The sequence below is a fragment of the Vipera berus genome, assembly GCF_964194415.1.
Source record: "Vipera berus genome assembly, chromosome: Z".
Taxonomy (NCBI): domain Eukaryota; kingdom Metazoa; phylum Chordata; class Lepidosauria; order Squamata; family Viperidae; genus Vipera; species Vipera berus.
In genome coordinates this window covers 61,103,829-61,123,115 of record NC_138205.1, presented here as the reverse complement: position 1 = coordinate 61,123,115, position 19,287 = coordinate 61,103,829, and the positions used below count along the sequence as shown (strand labels likewise).

Genomic DNA, 19,287 nt, shown 5'->3' with positions numbered 1-19,287 from the left:
GTTCAAATAAAAAGAGTAAAAAAAAAAGGTTTAAGCAGTCTGTAAGACAACTTGTTGTTAATTAGGAGCTTGCATACCCATTCTTAGTTCAATACATACTTTTAGTCCATAACCCTAATATACTTTTCTAACAAGCAAATAACATCCATCTTAAATTGTGTTAAATATTAAAAAAAAACTTTCTTTCTCCTCTATGATAAATTTAATCCATTAAGATACTAATATAAAAATTTAATCAGCAATCTTAACGCCCCAAAACTTTTGGAGCACGTCTGTCATGACCCCCAAAACTTCTTTGGACCGCGCCCCTCCCACATCTTCACTGTAAATACACTTTGGAGATTCCATAACTATCTGCTGGTCTTGCTCTTGCTCTCGTCTCGCTCTTCTTAGGGCGGCACGCGTCTTCCTCTGGCCTCCTGCAACATCCATTGAAACTGTATCTTGATCCCCTCCAACACCATTGTCCTCTATCTGTCTGTCTGCAACATCTTGAAGCTTTCCCTCGCCGTATCCCTTAACAGCTTCCAAAAATGATAGGGGGGTTGCTTTTAACACATTGCTATAAAAATCACGTGCCTGGGCCACAGTAACCAGACGATGTCTTTTACCTTCATGCGTCACCACCAGTCCAACTGGAATCTCCCATCTAAACTTAATATCACATTTCTTAAGTTCCTGTACTAAAAATGCAAAATCTTTCCTTCTCCTTAAAATCTTCGAAGGAATCTCTTTTAAAACCAAGACTTCTTGCTCAGCCACTACCAGTTTAGTATCATAAGCAGCTTGAATAACTTCATCTCTAATTACTCTCTTTGTAAAATAGACCACCACATCTCTGGGTAACTTCCTTTGTCTTGCAATCCATGAATTTACACGAAACATTTTGTCCATATTTCCCTCAATTTCAGATGCTGGCTGGCCCAATACCCCTTCCAGAGCCTCAGAAATCAGCTGCTTTAAATCTTCTTTACAGTTCTCCTTTAAACCCCTGATTCTAATAGCATACTGCATCTGATGATACTGAGCAAGGCTCAATTCTCCGTCCATTTTATCCCTTATATTTTCATTTTCTAATACCTTTGCTTCTAATATAGAGTTCTTTTGACTGAGATCCTTCACTTTTTCATCCAGCTGTTGCACACATTCAGCTACAGATTCAATCATAGACAACATGTCCACCCTCATTGCTCTAAACTTCTCTTCCATCTTCTTTTCCAGTTTCTCCTCCAACTTTTTCAGCTTTTCATCCATCATGTCAGACATCAATTGTGAATGCTTTCCAAGAGCGTCTTGTAAATCCTTAAGCGTAAATGCCGGAGGAGGTGCAGGAGGAAGCAAAGCTTGCAATGAGGTCTGTTGCACCAGGGAAGACCCCACACTCCGAAGAGCTTTAGAAGTTTTAGCCGCCATCTTCCCCCACTTTCACTTATTGCGCACTTTCACTTTAAAGCTATAAAATCCATTGAGCTAGAGAGTAAAGATAAGAGTCCACATCACCTTGACCTCCTGTACCGCTCTGCCTGCATCTTGATAATCAAAAGTATTCCCTTTTGGCAGGGGTGGTTGCTAACGCCTGGCTCTGCTCCATAAATCCCGGAGCAGGGGCGCTGCGCAGCTCGGAGCAACCCAGGCTTCGGGGGGGGCTCAATCCTTCAGCTGCCCAAAATCTCAGCTCAGGTGGCCCCGGAGAGCTCAACCCCTACCTGGGGCCTCACCCCCTCCTCTTCTCCCGAGGAGGGGGCTTCAAATCCATCTAAACAGCTGATCGGCACTGTTTACGATGGAAAAACACAGCTGCGGAGCGGGCAGCTCGAAAACGGCTGTCTTCGGCATCGCGTCGCCACCGGAAGCCCCCAAAATGCCCTGCTGATTTTGTATCATGGCATAGTTGCATGAAAATGACCCTCTGGGTAGTCTATTCTTTTGGAACCACTCATCTATTTCCAAAAATTGATGTATGAAATAATGTTACTGTAGACTTATCCTTAAAATATTCCTATTTATGCTCCCAGATATGTCTTTTATTTTCCTTTTCTACCTACTTTATTCCAATTTCTATCTGACCTGGATTTCATTTCCCTTGAAATGGCCTCTGGGCTTACTGTATCTAAGCATTCCCTTTAATATTTTTTTAGATAACGTTTTTTCCATCACTGCAAAATTCCCCAGATATTTTTAGCTTTTTTCCACTTTGTGTAATGATTTTGTTTTGGACAGAATTCTGAAATATTCAGAGAACTGAATCAGAAATAGAAAAAATGACACTATTATCTTTTAAAAGAAATAATATGACAATGTTTATAGTATAATGTTCTATCCCTTTTAAATAGAATACAAATCAAATTCAGTAGCAAATATTCTAAATTACCTGGATTACCCCACCTCCTTCTCCATCCTTCCCAGCCAGAAATTGTGGAGGCAAATTGATCATCTTTCCTAGCCAATCCAGCATGACTGTTTCCAATTCAGTACAAGCTGGGCTTGAAGCCTTGAATGGGAAAATATGGTAAAAAGGAAATAAAAGTCTCTAGTGGTTACCTTTAGATATTTACACATTTGAGAAGATTCCACAGAATAGGTAAGCAATAAAACATGAGAGCATCGAGTGTAACTCAGAAGAAAGATAATTAATGATCCATTTGAGTAACTGCTATGTGTGACAGGTATATTAACTCATTCTCACAAAATTTTAAACTATAGGCAAAAATGTCAAAATTTGAAATCATGCCATGTGTGTGTGTGAGAGAGAGAGAGAGAAAGAGAGAGAGAGAAGAGAGGAGAAAGGAGAGATGGAGAGGGAGAGAAGAGAGGGAGAGAGAAATAAGCATCATCTCTGCTGATAATTCTCTTTATATGATTACTACCAGAATTCAAAAAGGCAGTTAGAGAAGTTAAGTATAGAAAGAATACTGCTTAATTTTATACAGCTTTCAACATTCTGAGACTGAATTATTCTCATTGTTAAAGGACATATTTCCAAAATATTGCTTCTGTCTGATCCAAAGTTGCCATGAAGGTAGCCTAATGTCAAATGTTCTGGTTTTCATCTTCTTTGATACAAGTGTTCCTATAGAAAACTGTTTCCACTATAGACATATTCTATAAGTGCTAGTCTGTAGCCTAGGTTAGAATCTACTGAGAGTTTTGGTTTTTTATTTTATGGAAAGGAAACACTTTTGTACATGCAGTTATGTTAAACCCTATCTTTATACAGGTAATCCTCAATTTACAACAGTTCATTTAATGACTCTTCAAAGTTACAAGGGCACTGAAAAAAGTGATTTGTGACCATTTTTCACACTTATGACCATTGCAGCATCCCCATAGTCATATGATTTACATTTGAATGCTTAACAATTGACTCACATTAATAAAGGTTGCAATATCCCAGGGTCAGGTGATAACATTTTGGAACCTTCTGACAAAGTTAATGGGAAAACCAGATTCATTTAACAATTGTGTTACTAATTAAACAACTGCAGTGATTCACTTAACAAATGTGGCAAGAAAAATCATAAAATGGGGCAAACCTGACCTAACAAATTTCTTACTTAGCAGTATAAATTTTGGGCTCAAATGTTGTCATAAGTTGAGGACTACCTGTATTGAAGTGGTTGTTGTTGTTAGCTGCGAAGTCATGTCAGACCCATTGCGACCCCATGGACAACGTTCCTCCAGGCCTTCCTGTCCTCTACCATCTTCTGGAGTCCATTTAAGCTCATGCCTACTGCTTCAGTGACTCCATCCAGCCACCTCATTCTCTGTCGTCCCCTTCTTCTCTTGCCCTCAATCTTTCCCAGCATTAGGCTCTTCTGCAGTGAGTCCTTCCTTCTCAATTAGGTGGCCAAAGTATTTGAGTTTCAAATTCAGGATCTAGCCTTCTAAAGAGCAGTAAGGGTTGATCTTTTCTAGGACTGACCGATTTAATCACCTTGCAGTCCAAGGGACTCGCAAAAGTCTTCTCCAGCACCATAGTTCAAAAGCCTCAATTCATTGGCACTCAGCCTTTCTTATGGTCCAACTTTCACATCCATACATTGCAACTGGGAAGACCATAACCTTGACTATATGCACTTTTGTTGGCAGGGTGATGTTTCTGCTTTTTAATGTGCTGTCTAGATTTGCCATAGCTTTCCTCCCCAGGAGCAAGCGTCTTTTAATTTCTTGGCTGCAGTCCCCATCTGTGGTGATCTTGAAGCCCAGGAAAATAAAATCTGTCACTACTTCCATTTCTTCCCCATCTATTTGCTAGGAATTGAGAGGACCAGATGCCATGATCTTGGTTTTCTTAATGTTAAGTTTCAAATTGAAGTGGTAGAGCTCTCCTCTAATCTACCACTTCAATGAAAACTAGAATTTTTGAAAAGCCATGTAGCCCCTCTGTGGCTTCTGTTTGAAGAAAATATCTTCAAAAATCCCTGGATATCTAATACTTTTGAAATATAAAAACACATGTAGTAATTGTATATGCTAGGAACTAGTTCTTTCTTGCCCACACAGAACTTACCCATGAAAATCCAATGCATCCTATGCCCCCGGATAACATATCAGCCAAAAGAGCCGGGAAAGAATTGGCAGTAGGAAAATAGGCAAAGAAGTAGGGACTGTGCCAATGAGTCACCTGCACAAAACAATACAAAAAAAGATTTATTGGAGTGAAAGTCTTTTGGTTATGAAAGTATCAAAAGGCCATGTATTACAGAAGGCCTTGCTTTAATAAGCATGTAAAAAAAGTGCTGATATTTCCCAATTGTCACATCATTAGTTGTGAATCATTTTGTTGTAGCTGCACAGAACCAAGTAGCCAACTATGCCCCCTGGTTTGCATTAAGATTCTTGGCATGAATCTAAATCAAAGTGAGCTATTCAAATGGAAGCAATTTTGATACTTTTGACAAGTTATGCCCACACGATTTTAAAAAGTGAGGGCTTATCTTTCTCTTTTACTAAAATTTTTGCAAAAAAAACATCAGGGATTTAATCTCATCAAGTATCACAGGTGAGTTTCTTATAGTTATTGATCCAATAGGTTTTAAGAGACATCTCCTTTGATCATTACAGAAGCAAAATATAGCTACAAAAAGCCACTTATATTCCAAGCTGCTGCTAACATTTTGTTTTATAGAGCTTTAAATTGTGTAAATCAATTAATTTCCATGTTAACTGTACAACAAGAAAATTCGCAGAAAATAACAACAGAGAAGAAGCAGATAAAACAGATAAATAGATATAGAATTAAGAATAGAGACTTAAAAATGGAACTTAACAAAACAAGGAAACATGATTTAATCCTAGTGGGGAAAAATTCACAAGAATTGGAAAAAACTACTTATCCCTTAAGACTACAAAATAAATCTAAGGACAAGAAAACAGATTGGATAAAATGGACTGTAGATATGTCATTGGAGAGAAAGGAAATGATAAGATAAGCGGAGAGAAAGAAAAAGAAAAAGATTTTCAACAAACATGGAAAGGCAGAAATCCCATATAAAGACACTTCTCCTGATTTACTTTTTATATCTGCAGCAACATTTATGAACATATGGAAAAAAAATTCATTCAGCAAATTACATTGATTAAGAAAGACACTGGGCAAAAGAAAAAGACTAAATTGGAAGCTAAGAAAATAGATGATGGGACTTACCAGAGAAAATACTTTAAGAAGAAACATTTGTTTGAATATGGTTAAAGAAATAGAAAAGTTTTGGAATATATATGTCACTCTAAGAGGGATGAATTCTCTAAATATAATATAGTATGTTTTCCCCCTTTTTGTTCTTTTTCTTGATATGAGTAATATAAAAAAAGTTGAAATGACCTAGGTAAGGAAATGTTTTAGATATTTAAATATGATCAAATTTAAGAAAGTTATAATGGATAAAAATGTTTTGAATAAGAGTTAAAGGACTAGATGACTAGATGTATTAAATGGAATGTTTAAAGATTAAACCTATTTTTAATTATGGTTAAAAAGAATAAGATATTTAGGAAATAAATACATATTAGCTTAGCAGGGATATATATATTAAGTAGTATGTTATTTTTATGCTTCTTTACTCTTGCTTTTCTTTCTTTTTTTCTACTGTTTCATTTACTTCTTAAGAAATGTAAAAGTGTGAGATGGTTCATATGGAAAAATAGAGTTAAATTCTTAAATGTAACTAATTTTTGAGAAAATCTTAACCAGTAAGAATATTTCGAAGTTGATGGGAGAAACAAATTAAAATAAGGACTGTAACAGGATCTATAATAAGGCAACCAGAATGATTGGATAGAAAAGAAATATATTGATTTTTAGGACTATTGAAAAAATAATATATTTAACTGTTACCTATCAAAACAATAAGAATTATATTAACTCAACGTTTGCAAAAGAGGATATTTTGGGAAAAGAGGAAATCAACTAAAACTATTACGTGGATTATGGATTATAGAAATCAATTGTTAGTGATTGTTTTACAAATGTAACCCAGACAACACACTGTTCACCAATTATTAAGGGATTTATGTTTTTAAAAATCAATAAAATATATTACAAAAAAAATAAATAAATTGCACAAAACAACCTATGGACATATGCAACATATTGAAGTTTGGACAGAAAACCTTTACAGACTATACATACTGAGAATTGTAAAAAATAAATATATAATTCTCGAAACATTACTGGCCTCGTTAAATGCAGTCTGTTATATTTCACAAAATGAAATAACGTACAACTAATAGAATAGATCTATCAGACATATTAAGACATATGGCACTTGTTGGTCTAATATGGGAGCAGGAATTGGAGAGCTCAGATAAAACAGAGACAATACAGATATAACTGGCATCTCTCTGGAGTAGGAATGCCTTATAAGAAGATAGGATATTACTGGAACATAAGGCTTTATTTTTAAAGGTGGACCAGAGGGGTCATTAGGATTCAGGATGGAATGGAAATTTTAAAATACTGTCAATTGTCACTTTCATAGGTTGTCTTACAATGATGGGATGAACTGACTCTGAACATTACTATTCCATTTGTGCTTTTTTTTCAAAAAAGGGGCGGAATGGGGAGGACAGGACAAAGAAAATTTTGCAACCTCCCATATCCAAATACAACACATTCATGTAAAATATACATACCAGTACTTATGAGAATTCTAGAGCCCTAGTCAAAGTCAGTCCCATTTTATGTTTAAAAAGAAGCCTTTTGTCCCTCTTAGCACTAAAGCTATTATGCAAGTAACATTGTGTCATTGGTATGTGGGGACCAATGACACAACAATGAATCTGAAAATAATAGTAAGAGTTATGGTTCCGATGATAAGATCAACAAAATCAGAACTTATTGGTTACAAAATATTGACATGGTCAAAAGTGAAACCAAATCTGAAATTCCCTCCAAAGAGTTACATTATTACAAAGTTAAAATTACCACTTCAGTGCTATGCAATTGGCTACATTCCCCAACAGAATAATTTGGCAGGCTTTATAGTAAAATTCCCAACCCCCTAAACTAACTGAGAGAATGACCTTGTTTCCCACAGGACCCAGAATTGTTTAGACTAGCAAAAATACTCTGTACCCCCTCCCTTTCTTGTGGCAACCTAGAATGAGCAAGTTGGCTTCAGCCAGGTTCGTTGTAGAGTTGTCAGTCAGACCCCCTAAGGAGAGAGCAATTCCTGTAGAGGAAAGAAAAGTACAGGTTGGGAATCCCCCCTGGGTTTCTGAGGATGCTTGTAATAGAACTTTTCGGGTTCTACCTTTTGGACTACAAGGAGCACCCGAAGTGTTTATGCAGTTGATAAATGATGTATTAAGGGAGCATCTGTACAAAGGGGTACTCATTTACCTAGATGACATCCTTATATTCATTGAGACTATGGACGAACATGTCAAAGCAGTCCTAAGCAAACTAAGGGAGGCCCGCCTTTATGCCAAACTATCCAAGTGAAAGTTCCATAAGGATAAAATAGACTATCTGGGATATTGCATATTAACAGATGGCATAGAAATGGACCCCAAGAAAGTCCAAGCCATATTAGAATGGGCTCCGCCCCACACCAGGAAGCAATTACAGTGTTTCCTTGGTTTTGCCAACTTCTATCGGCAGTTCATTCCCTCCTTTGCCCACATAGTGTTGCCAATTATGATAGCAAGGGGAAAGGATAGCCCAAGCTGAGCCAACCATTAAAATGGACAAAGGAATGCCAAGCCACATTCGAGAGACTTAAAAAACCTTTTTTTCATAGAACCAGTTGTAAGGCATCCTGATACTGACAAACCAGTTGTGTTTCAGGCAGATGCCAGCAGTGTGGCTGTGGGGGCTGTACTCTTGCAAGAAAATGATAAGGGGACACTACAGCCCTGTGCATACACATCAAGGAAACTCACAGAGATGGAACAGAAGTGGACAGTTTGGGAATAAGAGGCATATGCAGTACAATGGGCTCTCCTCACATGGCAGCACTTCCTGGAGGGGAACAAAATTCCTTTCCAGGTGTGGACTGACCACAAAAATCTGGAGGCACTTAAAACACCCCGGAAATTAACCCTCAAGCAAGCAAGGTGGTCACAACATTTCAACCATTTAACTTCATGTTAAAACAGCTCCAGGAGGGGGACTTTCTAGCAAATGCATTGTCCTGAATGCCACAATACAATAGCATTTGAAGTAATGTATTAAAGCCTCTTATGCCAGAAAAACAGTATGTAGCACAGGTCACTATGCAATTACAAGCCAAACTCCAAAAACCTTTAGCAAGTGAAGCAGGCATCAAATTCAAAAAGGCTCTAGAAACTGATGAATGGCTCCTGAGCCATAGAAACCTATGCACCATTACTGATGGACTACCAGGGGTGGAAAATTGTACATACCCAAGAGCCAGAGACTAAAATTCATCCAACTGTCATGACTTGAAATCTGCAGGCCACTTTGGGTTTGTAAAAACATTGCACTTAGTTAAAAGGCAATTCTGGTGGTCTTCAATCAAAAAGGACATTGAAAGCTATGTGGCCAGCTGCCAGATTTGAGCCTCAGCAAAAAGAGTACAAGATAAGTCACCTGGATTACTGCAACCAGTAGCAACCCCCTCAGCACCCTTGAAGGAGATCTCCATGGATTTTATTGTGGAATTACATGAGAGTAGCGGCAACACAGTCATCTGAATCATAACAGACTTATTCTCCAAACAAGTACATTTTATTCCCTGTGCAAAAAATCCTAATGCAAAGACACTTGCAAAACTGTTTGTTCAACTCATATATCGACTTCATGGAGCCCCTCAATGCATTATATCTGATAGAGGGGTACAATTCACATCAGAGTTGTGGAAAGCATTCCTAACCCTGTTAGGGTGGTTACCCAGGGACTGTCATCCAGTCATCATCTGCAAACAAATGGTGGGACTTGAACATTCAAACTCAGTACTTGAATAATATTTAAGATGCTTTATTAATTACCAACAAGACAACTGGACTGACCTACTTCCATTCGCAGAAGTTGCTACAACAACACCATCCATTCCAGCATTGGCTACACACCTTTCCAAGTAGCCACAGGACAGTGTTTCAACCCAATGCCTGAACTCCCCTCAAAATACCCTGCAATCTATTCATTAAAGGAGTGGATTGCACAACTAAACAATATCTGGCCAGTCATCAGAAAAGCCTTGGATGAGGCTAGGAAAGCATATAAAATGCAAGCAGTTAAAAAGAGAGTTGAGCCAAAACCTTTTACTGTAGGAGAGAAGGTTTACCTATCCACCAAATACTTAAAATCATTACAACCCTCAAAGAAACTGGGACCCAAATATGTAGGAACATTCCCCATTGTCAGAATCATAAACCCTGTAACAGTAGAGTTAGAACTCCCAAAGTCCCTCAGGCAAATTCATCCAATTTTCCACTGCAGCCTTCTAAAATGCAAGCAACAGTCACCATTAAGACCAACTGTTGTTCTTCCCCCTCCTCCCATTATGGTAGAAGGGGAACAACATTTTGTAATTAAAGAAATCTTAGATTCTAGGAAATACCATGGCTCCACTCAATACCTAGTAGCAGGGAATATCTTCCATCCTCCCAAAATGAGTGGGTCTACAAATGCCATATTAAAGCCCCTAAACTACTTAAAAAATTTCACACTGAATACCCGAACAAACTGGACTAACCTATGTCTATAATTGTCTCTGTTTTTCCACAGGTGGATCTCTCATTTTTTTAAGGGAGGCAGGATGTCAGAAGCCATATTGATTAAGGGGCTCTTTTTAACTCTACTCTTTCTGTTCCTTTAGGTTCTGCCATGCTCCTGGAAGGCAGGGGGGAAGATGCTGTGGGCTGCCTCTTTGTTTTCTTTTTTCTTTTTGTATATATTTTATTGGTATTTTTTAACAGAACATAAATCATTCAGTAATTTGAAAACAGTATGTTGTCTGGGTAACTTTTATAAGACAATCTTTAACAATTGATTTCTATAATCTATATTCCATATGTTAATTTCAGATGATTTCCCCTTTCCCCAAAGTATCTTTCTTTGCAAACATTAGATTAAAACAATTCTCATTATTTTGATAAACAACAATTAAGTATATAGTTTTTCCAATATTCCTATTTGTCATTTTAGTTGCCTTATCGTAAATCCTGTTACTGTGCTTGTTTCAGTTTATTTCTCCCCCCAAATTCTAAATATTCTTACTAGTGACAGTTTTCTCAACAATTAATTACATTTATATTGGTGGATTTAATTCTATTTTTTCCATATAAGCCTTCTCATACATTTATATTTCTTAATCAATAGGTAAAAAAGTAGAAAGAGAAAAGAAAAGAGGAGAGAGACAAAAAAGAGGAGAAAAAGAAGAAAGAAAAAAGAAAAAAGACAAAAACACTGAAATACAAAAATAACATACTACTTAAAATATGTATCCCTCCTAAGTTGATATATATTTATTCCCTCAATTTCTTATTCTTTTTAACCATAGCTGAAAATATATTTAATCTATTTCAACTTTAAGCATTCCATTAAATAGATCTAATCATCTAATCCTATAACTCTAATTCAAAACACATTTTATGCTTTTATTATCATCACATTTAAATAACTAAAACACTTGCTTTGTTTAAACCATTTCAACTTTTTTTTACAGAAAGGAAAAAGAAAAAAAACATATTATATTAGTTTAAAAAATCATCCCTCTAAGAGTAATATATTCCAAAGTTTTTCCATTTCTTTACCCATATTCAAGCAAATGTTTTTTTAAGTATTCTCTCTGATAAGTCCCATCATATATTTTCTTGGTTTCCATTTTAATCTTTTTTCTCTGGCCATTGCCTTTCTTAATCAGTGTATTTTTGCTGCATCATTCATTTCTCTGTAAAGTATTTTTTCTTATTCTTTTTCTTATCTTCATCTTTAAGTCTCTATCCTCAGAATTATGTTCAATCATCTCTACTGTATTTTCCTGGGAAATTTCTTGGAGTGAAATTAAGTTGGAGATAAGTTGATTCATACTATCAAAGTTGTTCTGTATTTCTTTGTAGTTTAAAATCATTGTCCTTTGAAATGGTTGCCACTTATCATATGTTTCCTTTTGTGAAGTATTCATTGCTTAAGATTTGTTAGTCTCACTTTATTTACACAGCTGTACTTTATTAAGAACTTTGAAGGTCAGAGAAAAATCCTCACCCACCAGTACGTGTCAGCGTTTGCTCATTTTTCAGATCTTTCAAGTCTTTTTCTCTCTCTAAAGGGTAAATTTCGCCGCTGGTAGCCAAAAGGAGGGAGAAGAAACCTCCTCCTTTTTTGGAGATCTCTTATTTTGGGGACTTTCTTCTTCAGGAAAATAGGTAGGATAGAGAAAATCAATCTTCTTAACCAGATTCAAGCATGCTGTTTAAAATCCGCTTAAAAATAAAGCTTGTGACTTCCGTTGTTTTCAGCTATGGCTGGACAATGGAGTTAGCCAGCCTTTTCTTCTGCTGGTATCTGGAAGGCTTCTTCTGGACCGTTCGGGGAGACCGCCATCTCTCCTAAGTCCCTGGGATTTCCTTCCTTCATTCCACCTCTTTGGGGTGGGTTCTGGCTCCTTAGGGTCTCCAACAGAAAGAAATTTCAGCTGAAGGATTCAGCATTCCGAATCCTCTGACTGCTCCACTGGAAACAGGAACAGGAAGTTGTTTTCTCTATCGCTACCATGTAACTCTTTTGGTGTCTCTGCATATACGGTCTTTGAACTGTCTTCCTCTTGATGTCAGCTCAAAAGGGGGGAGAAAGGAATGCACTTTCAGGCATCTGGCTTATCTCCTGTTTTGGAAGGGAAGGAGCGAAGACCCAACAAACACCACTACAAACCTGAGACAGACTGGGGTTATCAGCTCTTTCCCACAAGAGACTTAACACCTGGGGATTGGCCCATTTGAAATGACTGGATGAACTATTGGGGTGGGGTTTGCTTGGGACTCTTTTAACCTATTGATCTGAGCAGGAAACCTCAGACCCTGTCTATTATGCCTACTATCAGCTTCTCCTAATAAAAGTTCTTTTTGGAAGAAACTGTTTCCATGAGTTCTGCTTTGTTAGGATGAGGTTTTGAAGATGGCCCTGACACTGTGTAACAAATAAACATGTTCTTTGAGGAAATCTCAAGCCTTGGAATTCTGATTTGTTTGGTCTTGTTTATTGGAACATTGACAGGGAGACTTTAACTACCTTGATATCAACTGGGAGACCAACTCTTCAGCAAGTGGGAAATCACAACCAACTTAGCTGACAACTTTTTACCTAAGCAATTAGAGGAAAAGCTATACTGGACCTAATTCTTACTAATAGAGAAGTAGTGATAGAGGGAGTTGCCAGAACCTTTGGCAACAGTGACCACATCATATTGGAATTCAATATAATACAATCACAAGCAATAGAATATAATCTAAAAAGTGTCTTAAACTTTAAAAGAACTGATTTTAACAAACTCTAGAGAGACCCTAAACAAACTTTCATGGATAAAAGTCCTAAAAGGGAAAACAACTCAAGAAGCATGGGAAATACTGAAACATACAATCATAAAAGCCCAGTCCAACACAATACCACTAAAAAAGAAAAATAAGAAGAAGCCAGCATGGTTGCACAAAGATCTCTCTGATAAACTGAAAGATAAAAAGAATAAGTACAAAAAATGGAAAGAGGGACACATAACTAAGGCAGAATATTAGCAGATAGCCCAAATCTAGAAAGATGAAGTCAGGAAAGCAAAGCTCAAAATGAACAAAGAATTTTAATAAAAGTCAAAGGTAATTAAAAAAAGTTTCTTTCAACATATACCTTGTTTTCCTGAAAGTAAGCCCTAGCTTGATTTTTGGGGGTGGGCCTAATATAAGCTCTACCCAAAAAATAAACCCTAGTTTTGAGGTCAGGCAAATCAAGCTAGGGTGGGTGTGGGGGTGGAACTGCCCCACACTCCCTACATCCACTTACCTTGCAGCCAGGCTAGTCCTCACCAGCCCGTTTCTGCTGCATTTTCTGCACCCAGGCCTGCATTGCTCAGTAACAGGCCTTTCCAGAAGCCAATCCAAACCTCAGTTCTGTAAGACCTCTGCAGTCGAGAACCAAGCTATGGATTCAATCCATAACTTGGTACTCAGCTGCATAGGATTATGGAAAGGCGTGACTGCAAAATGTAGTCTGGAATGCATCTGCAGAATGGGTGGGGCTGTCAGTGCTGGGGGTGAGTATAAAAGACATCCCCTGAAAATAAGACCTGGTGTCTCTTTTAGAGGCAAAAAAAGAGAAAAGAAACAGTTTTATTTTCAGGAAAACACGGTAAATAACAAAAAAAGTAAAAAAAACTTTGTCCACTAAAAAGAGAAGATGGCAAGGAAGTAATAGGCAGTAGAGAGAAAGCAGAGCTGCTTAACTCATTCTTTGCATCATCTTCACACAAAAAAGAAACTATAGCCCAACCTACCAAAAACACAACTATAAAAATCAGGCTAGAAATAAAAATTAAAATAAGCAAGAGAATAATAAGAGAATACCTGTCTGACCTTAATGAATGTAAATCACTGGGACCTGATGGATTACATCCCAGAGTTCTGAAGGAGTTAGCAGATGTTATCTCAGAACCATTGTATCATATCTTTTAAAAATCTTGGAGCACTGGGGAACTACCAGAGGATTGGAAAAGAGCTAATGTGGTCCCCATGTTAAAAAAAGGTGGGGGGGACAGACCAAGGAAACTACAGACCAATCAGCCTGACATCAATACCTGGGAAGATTCTGGAAAAGATAATAAAAAATAGATCTGTGAGCATCTAGTAACAAATAAAATTATAACTAGTAGTGTCAGGGGAAAACTTATTAAAGAGAATCAAGAGACAACACACAACAAAAATTCTCACTTTAGGATCCAGAGGTGTATTTCAATTCAACACACAAATTCAGTACTTATATTTCAACAACTTATTGGTTTTTCAGGTGAAGCTATAATTATTACCAGCAGATAGAAGGGAGCCAAGATGGTGGAGAGGCAGCAAAGGCTGTAAAGAGCTCCTCCAAAAGTAAAGGTTTTATTTTATTTTACTTTATTTTTATTTTAACTTTTTAACCTCTTTTACTATTGTATTTTAACCTACCTCTTTTAAACTTTTTAAACCCATTTTTAACCCATTTCAACCTTTTAAACCATAGTTTTAAACTTATTTTTAAACCTGTTTTAACAAACCTGAATGGGGAAAAGAAGGAAGAGACAGCACTCTGCAGCAGAAAGTATATCCAAGCCTTTGAAGCAGCAGAAAATGGAGGATTATATTGCAAACAGACAGTCTGCTCCAGTAAGTAACTCATTCGCAGGCTCCTTATCAGATAAATTTAATTTATGTGACTCATTGGAAGGGGACTTGCAAACTGAACTGGAGAGCAGACAGCGTGTGGAGTTGTCCTCCTCCCTCTTGGAGAATGGCTCCCCTCCTTGGAATCTGGCAACAGCCTCTTTTACACAGGAGGGAGATGTAGCAAATTTGAAGGGGGAAAATGTGACAGACTTCCTCTCTAGACAATGTTTGCTTACAGCTCAAACTGTAAACTCAATATATAATCTCTTGTCAATTGTCATGGATAAGGTTGATTGTCTGAAAGAGTCTTTTGCAGAGTTTGTTAGGAGCCACCCAAATACTGTGGAAGGACTTGGGAGGATAACCATGGACAGACATGGGATGGCTAACTCAGAAGGTGAAAGTAGAGAAGGACCTTGTTCTCCTCCCAAAAATTTGAACACCTACAGAGAAAACACTCAATCAGGCAAAGGTCTAAGAGATGACCAATATAACTACAGTCTGCAAACTAACCAGGTTACTTTGCAAATTTATGACAAGAGAGTAAATAGAGGGCGTTGGAGCAATAGAAAAGCTATTAGGCTGTCCCTGAGCCAGCTGCTCCGCTGTGAATTCACTCTGATAGATCTACTACATGTAGAGTGGCTGCCAGCAAGAACACAAGGTATGAGAATTCTCCTATCATTCAAGCAGCCCACAATTCCCTCCATGCTCTTCAGAATGAAGCCCTTTCTGAGCATCTGCTCAATATTTCCCATAAGGGTCTTTTGCTCAGAAAAAGTGTGCCCACTCCTGAAACAGCGTCACCAAGAGGGAACTGTCGCTTTAAATCTAGGCTTCAACAGCCCTCACACTACTAAGCCTGAGGCTGCTGCAACTGAACTGACCCTGAGAAAGCAAAGAAGCAATATACGAACTGTGTTACCCACAGCTGCAGGAACTGCTGAGGATGTGCCAGAGGAAATGTTGATTGACCTATTCAGTGCATTGCCAGAACCTGAGCAAGTTAACATCATTCAAAGATTGGACGACCTAAAAGAGGCACTGACAACAACCCAATCTACAGCAAAGCCTCTATTTAATTTGGCTCCACTAAACACGCAACCTTGTGACAAGATATTTAATCAACAATCTGCCTTTACCTCAACCGTAAAAAAAGGTGTTGTCACACAGGCTGAGAGTGGAGTAACTGCACTGACTGACCCAGCCTCTGAGAAACAACTGAAAGACAAAGGGCTTCATCACACAATGCCCCCTAAGCTGACAAACACTAAGGACATAATCCAGCTTCCATCCTCATCTGATTTAGAAGTTCCCACAACATCTCTCCACAAGATGAACCCTCAGCCATGCCCCTCCAAAAATGGACATAAATCTACATTTATAGACTTAAGCCAGAGTACCTGCTCTTTCGAAAAAAAATCATTCTTGGAGCAAGAGCAGAGGCACACTGGCAACCGAGATATAGAGGAGCAACAACAAGTTCTGCAACCCACGAGGAGAAATATCGAACCTCACAACAACTGTGTTTATATGGGAAGCTTAGATGATATTGACCCAGCTCCATTGTCAAGTTGACATCTGGCATTTCCACCATCTAGCCAATCAACCAAGTCAGACCACGTTGCTTCTGAGAACCCCATACAGTTGATGACCTGGAACGTAGCTGGCTGGAAAAGGATGGTTGATAGTGGACTAATGAGCTTTCTTTCTAGATTTGACGTAATAGCCTTTCAAGAAACCTGGCTAACCGAAGTGGATGAACCAGTACAATTGCCAGGCTTTCAGGGATGGGCCTCCCCAGCCCTAAAAACAAAGAACAAAGGGAGACCCTCTGGTGGGCTATGCATTCTTATAAAGCAAGTGTTGCAATGGCAGGGAGAGAAATTATATAACGAAGATAAGTATCCGTACTTTCTAGCTGTCAAATTTGAATATGACCAGTTTGAGTTAATATTGGTAAATGTGTACATTCCTCCAAGCACATCCCAGCACTATTATTTTGAATATTGGATGGGCTTGGAAGTTATCTTAGAAGATATATCTATATTGTACCCTCAGTCCATAGTGGTATTATTAGGAGATCTGAACGCTAGACTGGGTCCCTCTCTGTATGAGCTTGCCCAGAAGAAGGGAATCCCAGGGGAGTTCTTTGATAACCATCCTCAGTGGCTCTCAAGAGACTGTAAAAGTAATGCCGCTGGCCTGCTCCTAGTCTCCTTAATTTTTAAGGGTAATCTCCAAATTTTGGGAGGTAAGGACAAGAATTATACATACCCTTATACATACCACTCAGCCAATTCAAGTAGTGTACTGGATCTCTTTTGTGTGTCTAGAGATAAGGCTGACCTCTTCTCAGAGGTCACAGTACACCTTAGCGACAATAGCGACCATCAGCCTGTAAGTGTGACATTGCGAGGCCGCTCAGATTTAAGACCATATAACATGGCTGACAGATGGCTCACCAAAAAGGTAGAGGTGACCCAAAATAAAAGGTTAATTTGGGCCAAAGTTGATACTAAGGCAATATTAGAATGCCTTAAAACAGAGAATGCTACTAAGTGGGCTAGAACAATACAGTCATCTACTACTGACTGGATGTCAGCCTTCAATGCATTCTCCAATCTGTGTAACATACTGAAGAAACACCTAACAGCTAAACCTACTACAAAAAGAGTCCAAGTGGGTAGACCTCGCTGGTTTGATCCTGATTGCCAGCGACAGAAAAAGAAATTAAAGGCAGCCATGAGGCTTGCCCAGAGGAATCCTACTGCCCATATACAAGCTAAGATGCTGCACACAAGAAGGGAATATAAAAAAACTATAACATTAAAGAAAAAACGTTTTGCCATTTCAATCTGGTCAGAACTTGAGTTGGCTGCCAGAAGTCATAATTCAGTATTATTTTGGCACTCAGTAGCAGGTATTCTGAAGGAACGGAGATTTGCATTTGACATACCAATCTCTGCTGCGGACTGGGAGAATTATTATCAGTGCTTGTTTGCCCCCACCGAACCGGTAAAGAAATTATTTTTAAACAGTGATTTGGTAAATCCTAGAACTCTCCCCCCTTGGCCACCAGTCTCAGAAAAGGAGATACAGTCCATCATTAAAAGCTTAAAGAGCAATAAAGCCCCAGGCGAGGATTTTTTACCAGCAGAATTATTTAAGAAATTTCCCAACTGGTGGGGCCCTGTATTAGCAGGTCTTTTTACACACATAAATAACACCTGCCATATACCAGATGGGTGGAAGATGGCAATAGTTGCCCCTATATATAAAAAAGGGAATAAAAAGGATCCTAGTAATTATAGGCCCATCAGCCTGATTGACATTGTAGCAAAAATATATGCTAGGTACCTTTTGAACAGAATTGAAATCTGGGTAGAGGAAAACAACATCCTCACAGAAGAACAAGCAGGTTTTAGACAGAACAGATCTACTATTGATAACTGCTTTGTTTTGAACCATCTAATTGCCAAATATGCCTATAAGAGGAGACCCCTGTTTGCTGCTTTTATAGACCTTACAGCAGCATTTGATATGGTAAATAGAGATGTACTATGGAGTAAATTGACATCTCTTAAAATAGAACCCAGACTTCTGGCTTTGATTAAAGCCCTTTACACAAGTACCTGTTTGAGAGTGCGGTATGGGGTTAATGGGGCCCTGACTAACAGGATTCACACAAATAAAGGGATAAGGCAAGGGTGTATCCTGGCCCCATTATTATTTAATTTATACATCAATGATTTGCCAGGGTTAATGAAGGATACCATGGTACACATGCCGATGATCCTAAATACTTACTGTAACAGCTTGCTTTATGCTGATGATATGATTTTATTATCATACTCACAAGTAGGATTACGTAGGCTATTAAGAAGATTCAGCTCTTATTGCCAGGATAACTCCCTAATTATTAGCAAATCCAAATCGAAAATAATGGTGTTTGGAAGAAACCATCAGAGACATAAGTGGCAATTAGACGGTGAACCAATTGAACAGGTTAATACCTTTGTATATTTGGGAGTAACTTTTTCCAAGACTGGATCTTGGGCCTGCCATCATCAACGAAGTACATTTAGAGCAAAAGCCCTTTTGAATTTATTGCTCAAACTAAAGAACCATAGTTACCCAGGGTCCCTAGCTCCACTACTCAAAGTTTATAAGGCTAAGGTTACGACAATGCTCTTGTATGGAGCAGAAATTTGGGGTCTTTATTCAACCACAGCTTTAGAACAAACACAGTCCCAGCATCTGAGATGCATTTTGGGTGTAGATCCAAGAACATCTGCTGCAGCAGTTAGAGCTGAATTGGGAATTCATACAATTCAGGCATTATCTAAAATTAGAGCTTATAACTACTGGTGCAAAGTTAATGAAATGGAGACTGATAGACTCCCCAAATTATGCCTACTAGAGCAAATAAAACTGCAATCACAAATCTCCTGGATCACCAAACTAACAAATTTTGAA

The 19,287-nt window shown here is 38.1% G+C and overlaps 1 protein-coding gene across 2 annotated transcripts in view; it reads right to left on the bottom strand.

The window, feature by feature from the left end:
• The window catches only part of DDC (dopa decarboxylase), a 179,232-nt gene that overhangs the window by 146,532 nt on the left and 13,413 nt on the right, over positions 1 to 19,287 (bottom strand). For both annotated transcript variants that reach the window (XM_081345709.1, XM_081345708.1), the window contains exons 4-5: positions 4,511 to 4,624; positions 2,372 to 2,491 (exon numbers count right to left, since the gene is read on the bottom strand). In XM_081345709.1, coding sequence (XP_081201835.1) covers positions 2,372 to 2,491; positions 4,511 to 4,624 — 234 coding nt within the window. The remainder of the gene's footprint in view (positions 1 to 2,371; positions 2,492 to 4,510; positions 4,625 to 19,287) is intronic.